This window comes from Sphaeramia orbicularis, chromosome 6 (assembly GCF_902148855.1).
Source record: "Sphaeramia orbicularis chromosome 6, fSphaOr1.1, whole genome shotgun sequence".
NCBI classification, from domain to species: Eukaryota; Metazoa; Chordata; class Actinopteri; order Kurtiformes; family Apogonidae; genus Sphaeramia; species Sphaeramia orbicularis.
In genome coordinates this window covers 4,599,392-4,617,261 of record NC_043962.1, presented here as the reverse complement: position 1 = coordinate 4,617,261, position 17,870 = coordinate 4,599,392, and the positions used below count along the sequence as shown (strand labels likewise).

The 17,870-nt window shown below is 36.2% G+C and overlaps 1 protein-coding gene across 1 annotated transcript; it reads left to right on the top strand.

Annotated features, from left to right (window-relative positions):
- Nucleotides 1-787: 787 nt before the first annotated feature.
- LOC115421469 (gamma-aminobutyric acid receptor-associated protein-like 2) lies at nucleotides 788-16,052 on the top strand. The gene is made up of 4 exons (XM_030137372.1): nucleotides 788-981; nucleotides 4,852-4,907; nucleotides 8,780-8,952; nucleotides 14,017-16,052. Exons 1-4 carry the CDS (start codon nucleotides 948-950, stop codon nucleotides 14,129-14,131), a joined length of 378 nt encoding a protein of 125 aa, XP_029993232.1. The 5' UTR covers nucleotides 788-947; the 3' UTR covers nucleotides 14,132-16,052.
- Nucleotides 16,053-17,870: the final 1,818 nt, after the last annotated feature.

Here is a 17,870-nt window from a genome sequence, read left to right as displayed (position 1 = left end):
TTGGCAGAGAAGCTAGTTTCCGTCTGTTGTCTTGGACAAAGTACAAACATAACAAAGCATCACACAGATTACGAACTTCTAATATACTGGAAGGAAACCGTTAAACATGACAGAAATAGGAGAGTTTGCTCAGGCTGAACGGTTACAGCCAAATACATAAAAAGGGCTTACATTCTAAAAGTACAAAAACATTTCCTAGAATAAGAATAATACATAAAAGAAGAATAAGGAAAGAAGAAGAGAAAAACAAAAAAGTGGAGTGGATCTACAAATACACAAAACATTTAGTAACAGGCAGGATATTGTTAAAATTGCACTTATTTTCTTTGGACATTTCATGCTGTACATGTTTGATCATGATATTCCTCATTTATAGGTTGTTATGATCCACTTGGGGTTGAACTGTTCTGTATGTGGGCCCTGAACTAAAATGAGTTTGACATCCTTCATTGTAAGTATCTTCAGTGCATTTTTTGACAGGAGATATAAAACTGATTATTTGGGTCTCAATGTTAAAAAAAAAAAAATTAACCAGTGCCTTTAAGGATGAATGGATTTAATCACCATCTCATTTGCACCATAAACTAATAGACAAAAAGACATAAATCTGTGCATAAAAGTTCACTATATAAACAGTAATGCAGTGTTAACATGTCAGTTTGTCCTGTGTGAATACCTCAACCCCATGCACACACACAATGTACAAATCAAAACAAAGACTGCTCGTGTTCAGAGAGACACATTCCTCTTCAGGGCCTTGAACGCACCACCCTCACCGCCGCCCTCCGGTAGACAGTGACGTCACCTCACGGTTCGCCTCGGCTGCTTCGGGCTCGGACTCGGGGACGTTTGTTGGCGTTTTTGTTTGGATCATTTGGTGGGATTTGTGCAGCTCCAGGCCGCTGTGATCCAGACGCTCTGAAGGCCGGAGTCGAGGAGCAGCAAAGATGAAATGGATGTTTAAGGAGGACCATTCCCTGGGTAAAAGGGGCTGTGGGTTTGTTATGAAACACGAGCTGTTTTTGTCATGTCATGCATCCTCTTCTCTGTTGTGCTCGGGTTCATCTCTCATCACGGTGCGTTCGTGCATGTTTTCCTCGACTCCCTGCAGCAGATGTTGCATGACTTGCAGCCGCAGCCTTTGTGTTGATGTTTAGAGTCGAATAACCGACGACAATAGAAGCACGAGCATCAGCCGTCCATCATCACGTCAGCAGATTCACCCTCAGACAGGAACATCCAAGAGCATGACAATGTAACACACACACACACACACACACACACACACACACACACACACACAGACAGAAGGTGAATTCTGTCAGGTCAGGGACAGTTGGAATGGGCTCATCCTTCCAAAAAGGATCCACTTTATAATGACATCATAAATAATTACAAGACAAATCCACTTATATGACAAACACATTTCAGTTCAGGTTCCACACACAGACCTGTATGATCTAAAACGGGTTGGACCAGTTCAATAACAGCATAATAACCTCTAAATAATACCTGTCAGTTTATCACTTTTAGTGCAAAAGAAGTAAAAGTGCAGTTTTAACAATATTATGGCTCAGATTATCATTTACAAAGTAAAATTTCACAAAAAATGTGAATAACCTGAACAAATATGAACAACCTGAAATGTAAGTGTAACTGCACCTATATTCTGTGTTATTAAATGTTTGGTGTATTTGTAGATCCACTGTGATCTGTAAGTTATAATGTACATGTGGAAATGATAAACTGAGGGAGAATAGTGTTAAAATTGCACTTAATTTTCTTAAGAAATTTCAGGTAGTTCATGTTTGTTTATGTTTTTCACATTTCTGTAAAGAATACTTTTAAACATTTTCTTTTTTCTCTCTAAAACGTAGAGAAAAGTTTGGAGTTGACATTCTTTGTAGGTTATGTTGTTTGTTTTTTTTTACTGGTCTGACCCACTAACAGATCACAACGAATCTACAATACACAAAATATTTAGTAACAGGCAGAATATTGGTAAAATTACACTAATTTTTCTTAGGAATTTCAGGTTGTTCACATATGTTCATGTTATTCACACTTTTATTAAAGGCTAGTTTGTAAATATGAACAATTTCATCATGTTTAACTGTTTTACACTGAAACAAACAAAAAAGAAACTGTGGAGATGAGCCTGTGGTGCTGACGTCTTGTTGCATCTCTTTCTTCTTCTGTTGTGAGTTTGATGTAGATCTACCACTATGATGGTTCACTGGTCCAGTCTGTCATTAATGAGCTTTTATTTAATCGTTTGTTATCCTGCCCATAGAGGTCCTTTCATCACCAAAAGTGTGTAATCTGTGCGGAACAGTAGTAATGTCCAAATGAATTTTCAATTTTCATAGTTTACGTTTAACTTTTCAAAAAACGTTTTGTATTTCACGAACTTGAGCCAATACTCAATAACTGTCATATTTTTAACCCTTTAAATGCCATGTGGCGACACGGTGGTGCAGTGGTTAGCACTCGTGCCTCACAGACAGAAGGTCCTGGGTTCGATTCCAACGCCAGTCGACGGGGGGTGGGACCTTTCTGTGTGGAGTTTGCATGTTCTCCCCGTGTCTGTCCGGGTACTCCGGCTTCCTCCCACCATCCAAACACATGCACTGATAGGTTAATTGGTTAATCTAAATTGCCCATAGGTGTGAATGTGAGAGCGACTGTTTGTCTCTATATGTTCAGCCCTGAGATGAACTGGAGACTTGTCCAGGGTGTACCCCGCCTTCGCCCCTATGTAGCTGGGATAGGCTCCAAGTGACCCCCGTGACCCTAGTGAGGATAAAGCGGGTTCAGAAAATGAATGAATGAAATGCCATCTTTGTAACATAAGCAAACCATATTTTTGATGCAAAATGGTAAATGGACTGAACTTATATATCTGCATTTTTTACACCTTCATGCTACACAAAGTGCTTTACAGTGCCTCACATTCACCCATTCACACACCAGTATGGCGGCTGACAGACCCTACTGGGAGCCATTTAGGGTTCAGTGTCTTGCCCAAGGACACTTCGACATGTGGACAGTCAGTGCCAGGATTCAAACCGCTGACCCTTTGGTCATTGAACGACCCGCACTACCAACTGAGCCACAGCCGGCCAAAAAACACCCCCCAGTTTGTTTTTTGAATATTCTACATAAAAATGGGATTAGTTACTTTTTATTTTTACATCCTGTCATATGTCAGTGATTAACACCAGCACTGGTTCATATACATTATTATTTTTTGTGGCAGGTCAAATATGAAATGCTAAAATGTGTCAGTGTGCATTTTTTACTCACTTGGTAGAAGAGTGTGTAACGTCACTGATTTTAGTGGATGGATCCGAATACTTTTTTTTTTTTTTTACAACTTTTGAATTCTGACCAAAAACAAACTGTGAAAAATTATATGACCTTTAATGACATGAAGTGTAAAGTGTGCATAATATGCTCACCGGACACCAGAGGGTGAATTATGTCCTCAGTATTAAACATGTCTGACATGGGGGCAGCGGTGGTCTCCTCCTGGGTTCGATCCTGTCCATGGTTGGATCCTCATCTGTCTTCATCTCCTGTTAACACATTGTGCTGTAGTTGTGTTGCTGAATCTAGGCCTCTTATCTGGGCTAATGAACCTAAATGGATCCTCATCTTATCTCCGTCACCTCTCCCTCCTCCATGTGGCCTCAGATCTGTTCCAGGCCTCACAGTACAGACCCACTGCTAATGCACTGATAATGACAGATAAAATTTGAACTTCCACTAGATCAGGGGTGTTAAACATACGGTCCGTGGGCCAAAACCGGCCCGCCAAAGGGTCCAATCTGGTCCATGGGATGAATTTGTGAAATGCAAAAATTACACTGAATTAACAATCAGTGTTGTTCAGGTTCGTTCCACATATGATCTAAAGTGGGTCAGACCAGTAAAATAAAAACATAATAACCTATAATTAATGACAAATACAAAAGACGTTTGAATATTTGGATGTGTTACATTTCTGAGGTTCACTTTGTTGGAATCACTGTCCTGAAATCACTCATTCAGGTGACCAAAGATTCAGGAAATGGATGGTTTTGTTCCCTCTGTTAGAAATAAGGATTTTGAGAAATAATCAACACCAAAAAATGTTAATTAACAAATGATGAAAGGAAAGAACAGGGGTCAAAGTCATTTTAGTTCAGGGGTCACATACAGTCAGACCAGTGAAATAATAAATAATAACAATAACCTTTAATAATATCAAATGTTTCTGTTTTTGTGTGAAAAAACTAAAATTACAATGAAAATATTTACATTAACAAACTATTTTTTCATAAAAAAATGTGAATGACCAGAACAAATATGACCATGAAATGACTAAGAGAAATAAGTGTAATTTTAACAATATTCTGTCTGTTATTAAATGTTTTGTGTATTTGTAGATCCACTGTGATCTGTTAGCTGTAATGTACATGTGTAAATGATAAACTACGACATAGTATTGTTAAAATTACACTTGTATTTCTTTAAAAAATCCATTTTTTCCAGGTTATTCACGTTGTTTTTTGTTTGGATAGTTTGTAAATATAAATATTTCGTAACTTAATGTTATTTCTTTGCACTAAAACAAAGAGAAAATTGGTAGTTGTCATTATTTTTAGGTTATTATGCTGTTATTTTACTGATCTGATCCACTTGAGCTCAAAGTTGGCTATGTGGCCCCTGAAAGAACTTGAGTTTGCCAGACCTGCATTAGATGTTCCATGTTGGGTTCTATGTGTTTCCAGTCTGGGATCTGTTCGGTCTGACATACAAACGTTCATTATTTTAATCCATGACTCGTGTTCATGTGTTTCTTTGCAGAGCACCGATGTGTGGAATCAGCCAAAATACGCAACAAATATCCTGACAGAGTACCGGTGAGTGACTGACAGTGGGTGGGGGTGGGGGTGGGGTTAAGGGTTCAGATGAAGACAGAGGGATTGACAGGTTCAGGTCCTGAAGAGGCTCAGAGTCTTTAAGTGTCTGATGTTTGACGTCCTGCAGCAGTAAAACACACCCACTGGAGTTCCATCATACAGGGGTGGAAAAAAGGGTTACCCCCCCCCCCCCCATGCATGTGTGATTTATTACATTCAGATTCACCCTTAAGTCACTGAACTGTGGCCAGTACTGTTCAAATCAAATTTTATTTATATAGCGCCAAATCATAATAAAAGTTCTCTCATGACACTTTACATATCGAGTTGGTCGAAACCAGACTCTAAGCCCATTTACAGAAACCCAACAGAATCCTGCAGGAGCAAACACGTGACTGGTGACACTTCCATTCTCCAAACCCACATGCTCCTTCTGCACATGCTCAGTTCCATCAAAAAGTCTTAAAAAATATTGCAATTCCACTCTGTTGAAAATACATAACCTGGCCAGCCATCCGGTTTTCTCAGTGTATTCAATACTGAGAAAACAGTGAAATATGCACAATCTATTCTATATCGACCAATCACAAGTCTGGGGGGGCGGGTGTTTCGCAATGCCTCATATGCGCCAACTTCTTTTTGTCCTGAGTCAAAGTCAGTTCCAAGTTCACAAATCTCTTTATAACTGTTGTCCATTGTTTACTTGATTCAAAATAAGGGTTGAATTACAGATTACACCCTGTATTCTCAAGTTTCTCTGACAAAAGCGCTGCGTTCATTTTATCTGTGATTGGTTTACTCGGCATCTGTTAGTCCCGCCTTCATATGTGGATTCAAGCCCCGTGATTCCAGACAGATTTCTCATAGTGAAAGATGGATGGCTATAGTTGTTAGTTTTATTACTATTATTATTATTTTATATTGTTTTTATTCTTATTTAATTGTTGATCTTTTGCACTATCTTTATGCTGCATATTTTTCTTGTACTTTATTCTGTTGCTGCTTTGACCATCTGAAGGCAGCATTAGCTACCATGCTAACATTAGCGCCGAACTTAATTCTTCTCATTTGTTTAAGATGTGTGACTTTACTCATCATCTTCATCCACTTCCTCTGTTTTTTATCATCACATGTAAAGTGTTAGAATGAACTGGATGTGTTTTATGGACTCAGATGAATGAACAGGATCGAACCTAAAAACAGGAAGTAAACAGTGGTTACCATGGAGAAGAAGCTGGTATGAGTACACTAGGCTTTCCAACATACACTATATGGACAAAAGTATGTGGACACGTTGAATTCAGGTGTTTTTTTTCTAACAGGGGTCTGGGATATAAAACAATAATGACTAATGTCAGAATATAGTTTTATAGGGATAAATATTGGGATATTATTTTACTGGGATAAATATCATTACATTGGTTAGTTTGGTTTAAAGTGTTATCTTTGCTTCCAAAATGCCTCAGAAATGGTTTTTACTTAATTTCTGTCAATGTTGACTTTGTTTTATTTTTGTTTTTTTAGCCATGACTGTTATTTTAAATGTTGTACCTCTAAATTTCTAAAATCTCACTTTAAACATTAAGGAAATATTGATGTTTCTATGTCAAATCGTCATGAACGGAACATCTTATAGCTGTAGACATATATATTTATGTCCATATAGTTTATAAACATTGATATTTCCTTATATTTCCGTTTAATGTTAGATTTTTCTTCCTCAGTGAGATGTGAAGAAAGCAGATGGTTAGGTGTGGTAGAAAATTATTATTTACAGTCGGATCATGAAAAATATTTTATAAATTTAGAGGTAAAACATTTAAAATTTAAAAACATTTAAAAAGAAACACCTGAATTTAACGTGTCCACATACTTTTGTCCATATCATGTATCACATGTCTATACTGACAAATGTTTTATTGTAGAAACTGGTGACAAAAGGGTGACTGGACACCTGCAAATACCTGAAACTGTACTTGAACTTGTACTTAACAGGTGACGATCACATTGACTGAAGAGCGAAGCCACTGTTTTAAATATGGTCACGTGTACAATAACAGAACAATAGGAGGAACGTCTATGTATGTTACTGGAGGTGTAGTGTTACTGCTGATGGCCTGGCAATAAAACAGGTGTAGAACACAATAAACATGAAAAAGGGATCAGATATAACAGGTTTTATCATCCACACAAAAGGCAGTGGATGGGCATTTCCTGCTGTTGTTTCTATTATGTGACCTCTGACCTGAGGCGTCGTAGAATTAACACCTGACTGACTATGGGTTTATAAGAAAACCAGATGAAATATGGCCTACATAGCAAATTTTTAGAATTCAGTTGAAGTTTCACATCCAGCTAGATAGAAATCACCTAATTTTTGGCAGAAGTATAATGTTTTACTCAGTATCTATGCCACTGAATAACAGCCTGTAATAAACACTAACACAGATCCACACTAGAGTTATGTAAAATACTGTTCAGATACTCGTTTAATCATTTATTTAATCCAATTCCCCTTTAACTGTTAACAAAAATGAACTAAAATGAAGTTATAAAAAAAGAATAAAATAAGCAACAAAATGAACAAAAACAGTCTAAGTGATCAATAAAATGAACAAAAATGAATAATGAATCAACAAAATAATAAGTAACAACAACAAAATAAGCCACAAACTGAACAAAATTTAGGAAAAATAATAATAACATAGGCAACAAATTGAAGAAAAACACAGAGTAAAATTAATAAAAATGAGCAACAAAATGAACAAAAACAGTCAGTGATCAATAAAATGATCAAAAATGAATAATAAACTAACAAATAATAAGTAACAGCAACAAAATAAGTGACAAACTGAGCAAAATTTAGGAAAAAATAAAAAAAGACAACAAACTGAACAAAAACAGTGAGTAAGATTAAAATGAGCAACAAAATGAACAAAAACAGTCACAGTGATCAATAAAATGAACAAGAATGAATAATAAACCAACAAAATAATAAGTAGCACCAACAAAGTAAGCCACAAACTGAACAAAATTTTGGGAAAATAGTAATAACATAGGCAACAAACAGAACAAAAACAAATAAAGTGAGTGAAATTAATAAAAATGAGCAACAAGATGAACAAAAACAGTCAAAGTGATTCATAAAATGATTAAAAATGAATAATAAATCAACAAAATAATAAGTAGCAACAACAAAATAAGCCACAAACTGAAAAAAATTCAGGAAAAATAATTATATGGCAATAAACTGAACAAAAACAAATGAAGTAAGTAAAATGAATAAAAATGAGCATCAAAATGAACAAAAACAGTCAAAGTGATCCATAAAATGAACAAAAATGAATAATAAACCAACAAAATAATAAGTAACAACAAAATAAGAGACAAACTGAACAAAATTGAAGCAAAAATAAAAGACAACAAATAAGAAAATTCACAAAATAATAAATACCATGGAGAAAATAAAGAAGAAAATGAACAAAAACAGCCAAAGCAATAAATAAATTGAATAAAATCAAGAAAATATTAACAAAAAAATAAGCAAAGAGAACAAAATAAGCCATAAATGGAACAAAATTGAAGAAAAAATAATAAACCCATAAAGTTGGATCAGTGACAGTGGATGGAGACACTTGTTTATGTTCAGTTAATGATAGATTTTGCAGAAAAAGTCCCTTTTCTTTGTGCTTTTCCCACCGCTGTGTTAATATGATGCCAGCTTTGTTTTACACACAAACATGTTTTATTCTACGACTACATGTTGTTTTTTTGTTTGACTGGATTAAAGGCGTTGAGTCAGTGTCTTTTCCCTCAGGTTCCCTCTCCCAGGCCTGTGTTGTGAATGTGTGTGTGATTCTTTTGTGCTTCAGGTCATAGTGGAGAAGGTTTCTGGGTCTCAGATCGTGGACATTGATAAGAGGAAGTACCTGGTTCCGTCTGACATCACTGTGGCCCAGTTCATGTGGATCATCAGGAAACGCATCCAGCTGCCTTCAGAGAAAGCCATCTTCCTGTTCGTCGACAAAACCGTCCCACAGTCCAGGTAAGAGGAACGTTCCACCTGTTTATTCTACGGTCAGAAGGAGAGGAAATATTAGAGGCAAATGAAAAAGGGAAGAAATAGAACGAGAAGAATATTAATAATAAAAAAAACAAAAAACAGGCAGAATGAGTTGAAAGTCAGACAGTAAAACTAACACATACTTCAGGAAATTCACCTTTAGACTGTGTCATTAAGTGAATGTTTCGTATTAGATACACCTTTACCTTCCAGTATCCGGGTGAGCATATTATACACACTTTATACTTCATGTTATTTAAGGTCATGTTATTTTTCACAATTTGTTTTAGGTCAGAATTCAAAAGTTGTTCATTTTTGCATGATTTTTAAAATTCTCATCCATCCACTACAATCCTCACATTATAAACAGTGTTAAATTCCTACACTTAACACCCTTCGACCAAGTGAGTACAAAATACACACTGACACATTTTAACGTTTAACATTTGACCCAGAACAAAAAATAATAATGTATATTAACCAGTGTTGGTGTTAAAATGAGATAAGATTAGATAAATAGTTTCGAAAGATTTTTACTATTATAGCAGCAGAAATGTCCCGTTCCTATAGGAGGCTATAAAATGCATAGAAATATGTTTTTTATATACATTTTTTATTTATTGATAGTTTTGTTTCATTTCTCCCCTTTTTCATTTACTATATGATTTGTCACATTTGTAAAACTGAAAATATATATATATATATATTTTTTAATTTCACTGCCTAACAGATGATCAGATATAATCCTTCATTATTCTTCTTATTCATTTTTTTTATTACAGATATATCCTACATCAGCTGTTTATAAAAACGGCATTTGCATTTTATTTAACGTATGTCTGCGCTGGCTTTTGGAGCTGACGATATTTAGCATTAACTTACCCATAATCCCTCACAGATGACTCTGATTCTTCGTGCTCCTGCAGCTCCGCCCCTTTTTGTCCAAATATGATCGCTTTGGCTCCAAACAACCAGCGTTGACAGCCAAAATGCAAACTCCTACTTCAAAATAACCAGTGGGTGATGTAACAGTTCCTCTATAATAAAACACAAATTAACGTTACCTTAGCATTAGCTTAGCATTAGCTTAGCATCAACAACCATCACAGTGTACATGTACGTCCATAAACCTTTCATATTCCACCTTTTTATCAACCCTTTAGGAGCTTTTTTTTTTTTTTTTTGGTCAAAAAGTATTCAATGTTGATAACAAGATTTCAAAAAGCGGTACCCTGGAAGCTGTTAGAGATGAAGTCATACTGTAAATGAGAAAAATATTGGGTATGTTTATAATGGCAGTAAATGTACTCATCTAATTTGCATATTGTGATGTCACAGGGTGGTGGCCATATTGGATAACATAACTTTTAGTAAAATTGAACTTTGAACATCTTTACATGGAATTTTTTTTTGTTTTTTTTTTCCATCCTTTAAATAAATTAACTTAAATATTAATAGAATGTAAAATGCAGTATGTTTTAGTATATTTTTATCCAAGCAGAGTGGACAAATCTGCCCTTATCTATCCAAACTAAAACTCAATCAACTTTACTTACTTACTAAACAAACTCAGGACCACACCTTTAAACTGGATTTTCTTCTTCACTTTGAATAGAAACATGCTCTTAAATGGTGTTAGGATTGAAGGGGCACATGTCCACCATCTGTTGGTGGGAGGTGGTAACAACATTTGGAAACTCAATCCGGAGTAATGGTCCGTTTCAGTCACTTACGTTGTCGCAATATTGTGACTTTGGCGCTTAAAGGGTTAATATTCCATTGATTTATTTAGTCTTAAATGTTCAGTGGATGGTGTCAGATCTTGGCTCCAGTGTCTTCATTTCCTCTATTGGTCACAGACTTTCACACCCTAGCCCACTTACAGTAATAGGAGGTTCAAGTGGAAGTCTGACATTTCCATTCATGTGTACATATTGTGTTTATCAGTTCATCTATGTAACTGAAGAGCAGTAAAATATGATTTCTTAGCGTATGAGTAACCAATCTCCCTGTGAAAGAGGATGAAGCCACACCTGCAGTTCTGAAAAACACTTTTTTTGCCCTGTTTTTCTTCACTTATTGACATGTATAACACCTACTGCCACTATCGGCTCAATCTGACCTGCTTTCAGAACCTACAGTATTGTGTTCATAATGACTGTACAATAAAAACTGGTTTATGGGATGTCATTACTCATTGCACCTTTAAAGAGCAGTTTGACGGTTGGATAATATGACCTGCCCTGCAGAGTGCTTTAATGGCATGGTTTTGATGGGTTTCCATCAGCTGCTTTTACTCACATTAGAAACAAATGTAGGATAAACTGGAAATATATGAAACATCCAGTAGGAGACAAAGTAGTTCATGCAATAATCCTCTGTTCTAATAACAATGAAATATTTAGTCAATATTTATTCATACATAAATATATATGTCACAGTAGAGATTGAAATCCAGTAGGATTCCTAATCCTACTAGGACAGATAGGAATTGTAGTTTGTCCTAGGACAAACTGAAATCCTACAAGACATTAGGATCTGAAGATTGGAATTCCAATCTGTCCTAGGAGAATTTGCAATCCTACTAGGACAGATTGTAATTCTATTTGGAAGTGGGATCTGAAGGTTGGAATTGTATGTAGCACCTTTAAGTATTAGAAAAAAACAACTGACAAAACCTCTATAGTATTACTTGTTTGAAATTTGGAAGTTAGTACTATAGACTAAGGTTATTGTCACTTAACTAGTGAGTAGTATGCAGCACATTTAAGTCTTAGAAAAAGTCTTTGAAGCTTAGCTATAGAATATTAGATTCAAAGTCTGTGTAAATTCTGAATAAAATCATGGTTTATAAGAATATTGTTGTTTCTTTTACTTTTAACCCTACCATCTAGACCAGGGGGCAGCAAAATGCCAATGCCAACTTTAACATCGTACATTTTCTGAATGGCTTGGCAACAATTAGATAATAATAAAATTGTATGTTGCCATGGCAACGGGTTGTTTACAGGTACATTTTTCAAATTCTACCGATTTCTGAATACAAATGTGTCTCATTTACATACCAATGACAGTTACAAACGGCCATTGAATAAGGTTGGACCAGATAGGACAGCTGGCATCCTGGTTACAATGTGTATTGACCTAAGGGCCATATACTGGATCTAAGATATGAAAAGAATTCAGCTGAAGGGCCATATACTGGATCTAAGATATGAAAAGAATTCAGCTGAAGGGCCATATACTGTATCTAAGATATGAAAAGAATTCAGCTGGAATGGTGATGGCGAAATCGTAGGACAGACTGAAATTCCAATCTTCAGATCCCACTTCCAAATAGAATTCCAATCTGTCCTAGTAGGATTGTAAATTCTCCTAGGACAGATTGGAATTCCAATCTTCAGATCCTAATTTCTTGTAGGATTTCAGTTTGTCCTAGGACAAACTAAAATTCCTATCTGTCCTAGTAGGATTAGGAATCCTACTGGATTTCAATCTCTACTGTGACATATACATACACTATTTTTAAAGACTTGGTCATAGATATACATACTGTTGATATGGTGTCTATCCATATTTTATTTTATTTTACTTTAGTTCTTTTCTTATTTTACTTTTTGTAAAATTTTATATTCTATTTTCTTATTTTACTTTATAATTTTTGTAATTTTATAGGGATATTTGCCTCCAGAAAATAATTTACATAAAATTGTTGACCAAGTTTTTGTGTCAGGCACTTTGTTTACTATTATTATTAATATTGTACTTGAGATGATAACATTAGAAGGGAGGCATGTGTAGCTGGAAAGACTTGGATGTGATCAGCTCACAAGCCTACACTGGCTTCCTCATTTTGGCAGGAGTTCAAGAGTCAAGTTGTTTCCCACATGCCCGTGCCATGAGAAGTATCAAAGTTCTGGTGGGAATAGTTGTTCTCTCCACCCCCCTGTTATGGATCAACTCTGCACCTGCAGGTCGGGGGATGTTAATTCAATTCAATTTCAATTCAGTTCAATTCAATTTTATTTGTATAGCCCAATATTACAACAAGGTTATCTCAAAGGGCTTTACGGAGTCAGTTGGATGTAAACAACAGTCAAATAAACAGCAAGAAAATGAGTAGCGTCCAGGGCATCCCCCGTCCTTAGACCCTCCTTCTCGGCAAGGAAAAACTCAAAACCCAGTGGGAAAAGGGAGAAACCTTGGGGAGAACCACAGTGAAGGAGAGATCCACTCCCATGGACGGACAGGCTGTAGATGCACCAGGACTGATGGACGTCCATTTGCAGATGGAGTTCCAGTCTGAAGGAATGTTAGGTCACACACACACGCACACACACCAGCTTTACACAGATAAAACAGCTTAGGGTCAAATTGACCCCAGAGGAACACCAATGTGTTCAACATGTGTTCAGCACATTGAAAGAATATCATCATGATAATTTTATGCTTAATCAGTTGTCTCCATCAAATTAGGAAAAGTCATGAAATATGAAGCAAAAAAAAAAAGTCAACTATTATTTTTTGAATGATAAACATTAAATGAGGTCAAATTGACCCAGGGATAATATGAGGGTTAAAAACCCTTTAAAAAATGATTTTTATGTGGTTTTTGGGTTGTTTTGGGTGGTTTTTGGGTTGTTTTGGGGTTGTTTTGAGTGGTTTTTGGGTTGTTTTGGGGGCTGGAACAGATTATTATATGTCAATGGGGAAAAGTCATTCATAAAATGAGTAAATCACAAAAAAGAGCATGGTCATGGAATGAATTATTAAAGTTGCTGGCGAGGTTCTACTGTCCTGGTATTAAAATGTGATATAAAATGGTTATGGTTTTATTGCCCTACCCTCTGTAACTTTGCAGTAATTTGCTGAAATCCAATGCATTTTCCATAATGTTTGTGCTTTTGTCTCATATGTGTGTTTTTAGCAAAGGCAGCTGATTGAAAATCCTGCATCCTCAGCACTGTCCAGGCTCCGCTGTTCGCCTATTGTACATCTATATCTACATAATGGATGTGTGATGTGTATTTGTGTTGTGTGTTTCAGTCTGACCATGGGCCAACTCTACGACAAGGAGAAGGACGAGGACGGCTTCCTGTACGTGGCTTACAGCGGAGAAAACACCTTTGGTTACAAGGCCTTTTATACAACACGGGGTTAACGCTTTATTCAATACCTGTCTCTGTCTGTCTCTGACACAAACATATACAGTATCTACGTATACACACACCGTATACACACACTGCACAGTAGGGCCTGACGAATCCTGGTGCACCATGTTTCCAACACCGGCCTTTACTGGTCCACAACGAGTACACCCAGGCACCGGCACAGTCATTTATGGCCGATTTTTGATACTGAAACGACACATTAATGGTGAAAATTAACCAAAAGATTAAAAGAAACAACCTTATTCTTTTATTTCTCTGATTATCATTAGTGCCAAGCAATGCCTAACGATAACGCCTTCAGTGGAGCAACGATTTAAAGGCCAGTTGTGGAGAGAAATCCTTAACACTGCCGGAAAATAGTAAAAATAATTTTAAAAAAAGATCACCATACACATTATAGGCACATGGAGTATTGGTAATTTTCTAAATATTGGCATCATTTGAGGCTCTGTCACGTACATCTGCAGGTCATAACACCACACATCACAGCCATGCTCTGTTTCTCTTCAGCCCAACCCTGTAATCATGTGACTAGAATCATTAATTAACCATATTATGGATGTATTTGTATGACGTATCATATCATGTATAAAACCTGAGTATGTATTAAATTCCACAGGTACACAGAAGCATGTGAATGAAGGCAGCTAACGCTATGGAAACGGTGAATATGAGAACGTGTGCAGTGCAGATACTTACTGAAAGCTTCCTGTTATGATTATTTACCTTTTTTTGCACATTATGTCGGTTAATAGGCGTCAGCACTGGCCATGTTTCAGACTCCACAGCGAGTACAGAAACACTTTACTTCATGGTTTTAAGGTGCGGTGTAGATTTATGCAAACCTGTGAGGTGGAGTTTTATGCTCGGTGGTGGTTGGTTGTTGATGCGGTCAGAGTATAAAATGTCCTTTCACCAATTCCACTGACTCATATTATATTAAATAGGTGTTTCGTAAATAATACTAAATGAAGGTCACATGACGACTTTAAAACCGCCCAGATCCTTCCATTGGAGAATTAACCCGTTTCATTTCACATATGTCTGCGTTGGCTTTTGGAGCTGACATCCTGGGGATGTTTAGCATTAGCTTACCCATAATCCATCACAGATGACTCTGATCCTTAGCGCTCCTGCAGCTCCACCTCTTTTTGTCCAAATATGGTCACTTCTGGCTCCAGACAACCAACGTTGATGTCCAAAACACAAACTCCTGACTTCAAAATAACCAACAGGTGATGTCACGGTTCCTCTGTCTATGATAAAACACAAGTTAATGTTATCATAGCATTAGCTTAGCATGGAATTAGCATCAACAACCATCTCCCAGTACAACACAGCCAAACATACACTGTGTACATGTACGTGCATGAAATTGATAAAACCAGTAAGAAAAAAAAAAAAAAAAAAAAGACAGTAAAGCTAAACTAAAAGATGATTAATTTAGACTAAAAGATGGGAAGACTATATTATTTGAGGATTAAACCAGATTAAAAGTTGGTAAAACTTAAGAGAAGTGCAATTTTAACAGTATTGTGCATGTTTTGTGTCTTGGTAGATCCACTGTGATCTGTAAATTGTAATGCACAAGTGTAAATAATTAACTGAGGCTTACTTATTTTTCCTAAAAAAAATTTCATGTTGTTCGTAGTTGTTCATGTTAATCACTTTTTTAAGGGATAATCTGTAGATGTTACATTTTCCTTAATGCAGTTTATCTTTTTTCACTTTAAAACATGGAGAAAAGTTTGTAGTTGTCATTATTTATAGGTTATTATGTTACTATTTTACTGTTCTGTCCCATTTTACATCATATTGGACTGAATGTGGTCCCTGTTGCAGATATATTTTCAGTTCTTGCTGGTGATGTAACCAGCAACAGGAAGGACATTTTGAAGGTATTCTGGGAAATGACAAAAAAAAAGAAAAATCACATACTGTGGCAGAACTACAGAGTTATATAATAAGTCTATGTAGTGGAGCTAAAGGAAACTGTTTACTCACCACTTTTACGACACGACCTTGGGACCTTACACCTCCATAATATTAATGATTACAGCAGATAGACCACCCAGCGGAAACAAGGCTTAATAATATCACTGAAAGGCTATTTTTAGTGCTCTGTTTTCAGTCATGTTAATGGTTAAAATAGTTCCAGTGTCCCTGTATGTCAGCGTCATGTTCTATCGGAATCAATCCCCAGTTGAATGTGTGAGGTTGTCAGGTTCTGTCTCTGTGTTCCAGTCCTGTGGTCTGGATGCAGATCAATCTAACTATAGAAGTGGGCGGGACTTTCACTGGAGGAGAACTCAACTAATTCATTCAAGTCCATGTATGACTTCTATTAATGATCAATAGGAACTATGTTGATATCTGTAACCATTTACATGTTAGAAACCATCAAAATATGGACCATTAGAAGGAAAGACACATTCATAATATTTCAACAACTTTGAAGACAAAGTTGACAGTGATTGTTAGAAGCTGAAGTAAAGTGTTTCTGTATTTGTCTGTGGAGTCTGAACGTCGTCTTATCTCCCGTCGTCGTGGTGATGACGGTTCGGCTGCAGCTTTAGTTTGTACGGTGCTGAGTCGACATCTGGTGTTTCCACCTTTTACTTGATACATTGAAGTATTCATAATCATACTCATAAAGCTGAATCCTGAACTTTAACCTCAGTGCGTAGTATAATATATTGATGGATCGCTATGATATTCAGGATTTTTTGTTTGTTTGTTTTATCAGTGTTGTATTATGAGTAATTATATCTTAAAGACATCAAGATGTTTTAGAAACTTGACAAAAGCTGAAGGAACTGAGAGACTGAAACTGATAAATGCATCTCACTTGTTTGTTTTATTAAAAAGAAATAAACGGAATATATATCGGAACAAATACTCTGCATTGTCTTTCCATCCACAACCAACTTAAACCATTTCCAGAGGGTTTTTATGCATGTGTGTAAAAAATTTCCCAGATTTAATACTTGAATTTTTTAATACTTGTGATTTTTATTTAATGATGATGATATAATAATGGATAAAAGATCATATGTAAATAAACATTCATTCATGTAATTTAAGTTTTTTACACTGAAACAGAGACATTTGGTGTTGAACAAAGAGAAAAGTTTAGCATTGTCATTAATTATAGGTTATTATGTTATTATTTTACTGGTCCGACCGTATGTGACCCCTGAACTAAAATGAGTTTGACCTCTGTTCTAACCTTTCCTCATTTGTTAATTAATTTATTTTTTTGGTGCCAATTATCTCTGAAAATACTTATTTCAAACAAACAGAGGGAACAAAATCATCCATTTCATGAAGCTTTGTGGATCTAAATGACTGATTTCAGGACAGAGATTCCTACGAGGTGAACCACAGAAATGTATCAGGTCCAAATATTCATCAACGTCTTCATCAGAAGGATTTGGATTGAATTATCTGGACAATGTGAGGCGTCCTGGTGAAACCTGGGACAAACCGCTGAGTATTATCTGAGTCATTACCGGTGGAATCTGCTGACATGAAGCTGTGACACAAACGTCCTTCAGTTTCACCACAGAGTCTGGTCGTCCATGGAGGATCCCTGAAACACAGCATCAACAGATTCACTTCTACAGGGGTGTCAAACATACAGCCCATGGCCCAAAACTAATGGGACTAAAGGGTCCAATCCAGCCCCACAGGATGAATTTACAAAGTACAACACTTATACTGAAGATA

Coding starts and splice junctions, on each gene's coding strand:
- LOC115421469 (XM_030137372.1), top strand. CDS start 948: ATGAAATGGATGTTTAAGGAGGACCATTCCCTGG. Junction 4,908..8,779: donor AATATCCTGACAGAGTACCG/GTGAGTGACTGA, acceptor TTTGTGCTTCAG/GTCATAGTGGAGAAGGTTTC. Junction 8,953..14,016: donor AAAACCGTCCCACAGTCCAG/GTAAGAGGAACG, acceptor TGTGTGTTTCAG/TCTGACCATGGGCCAACTCT.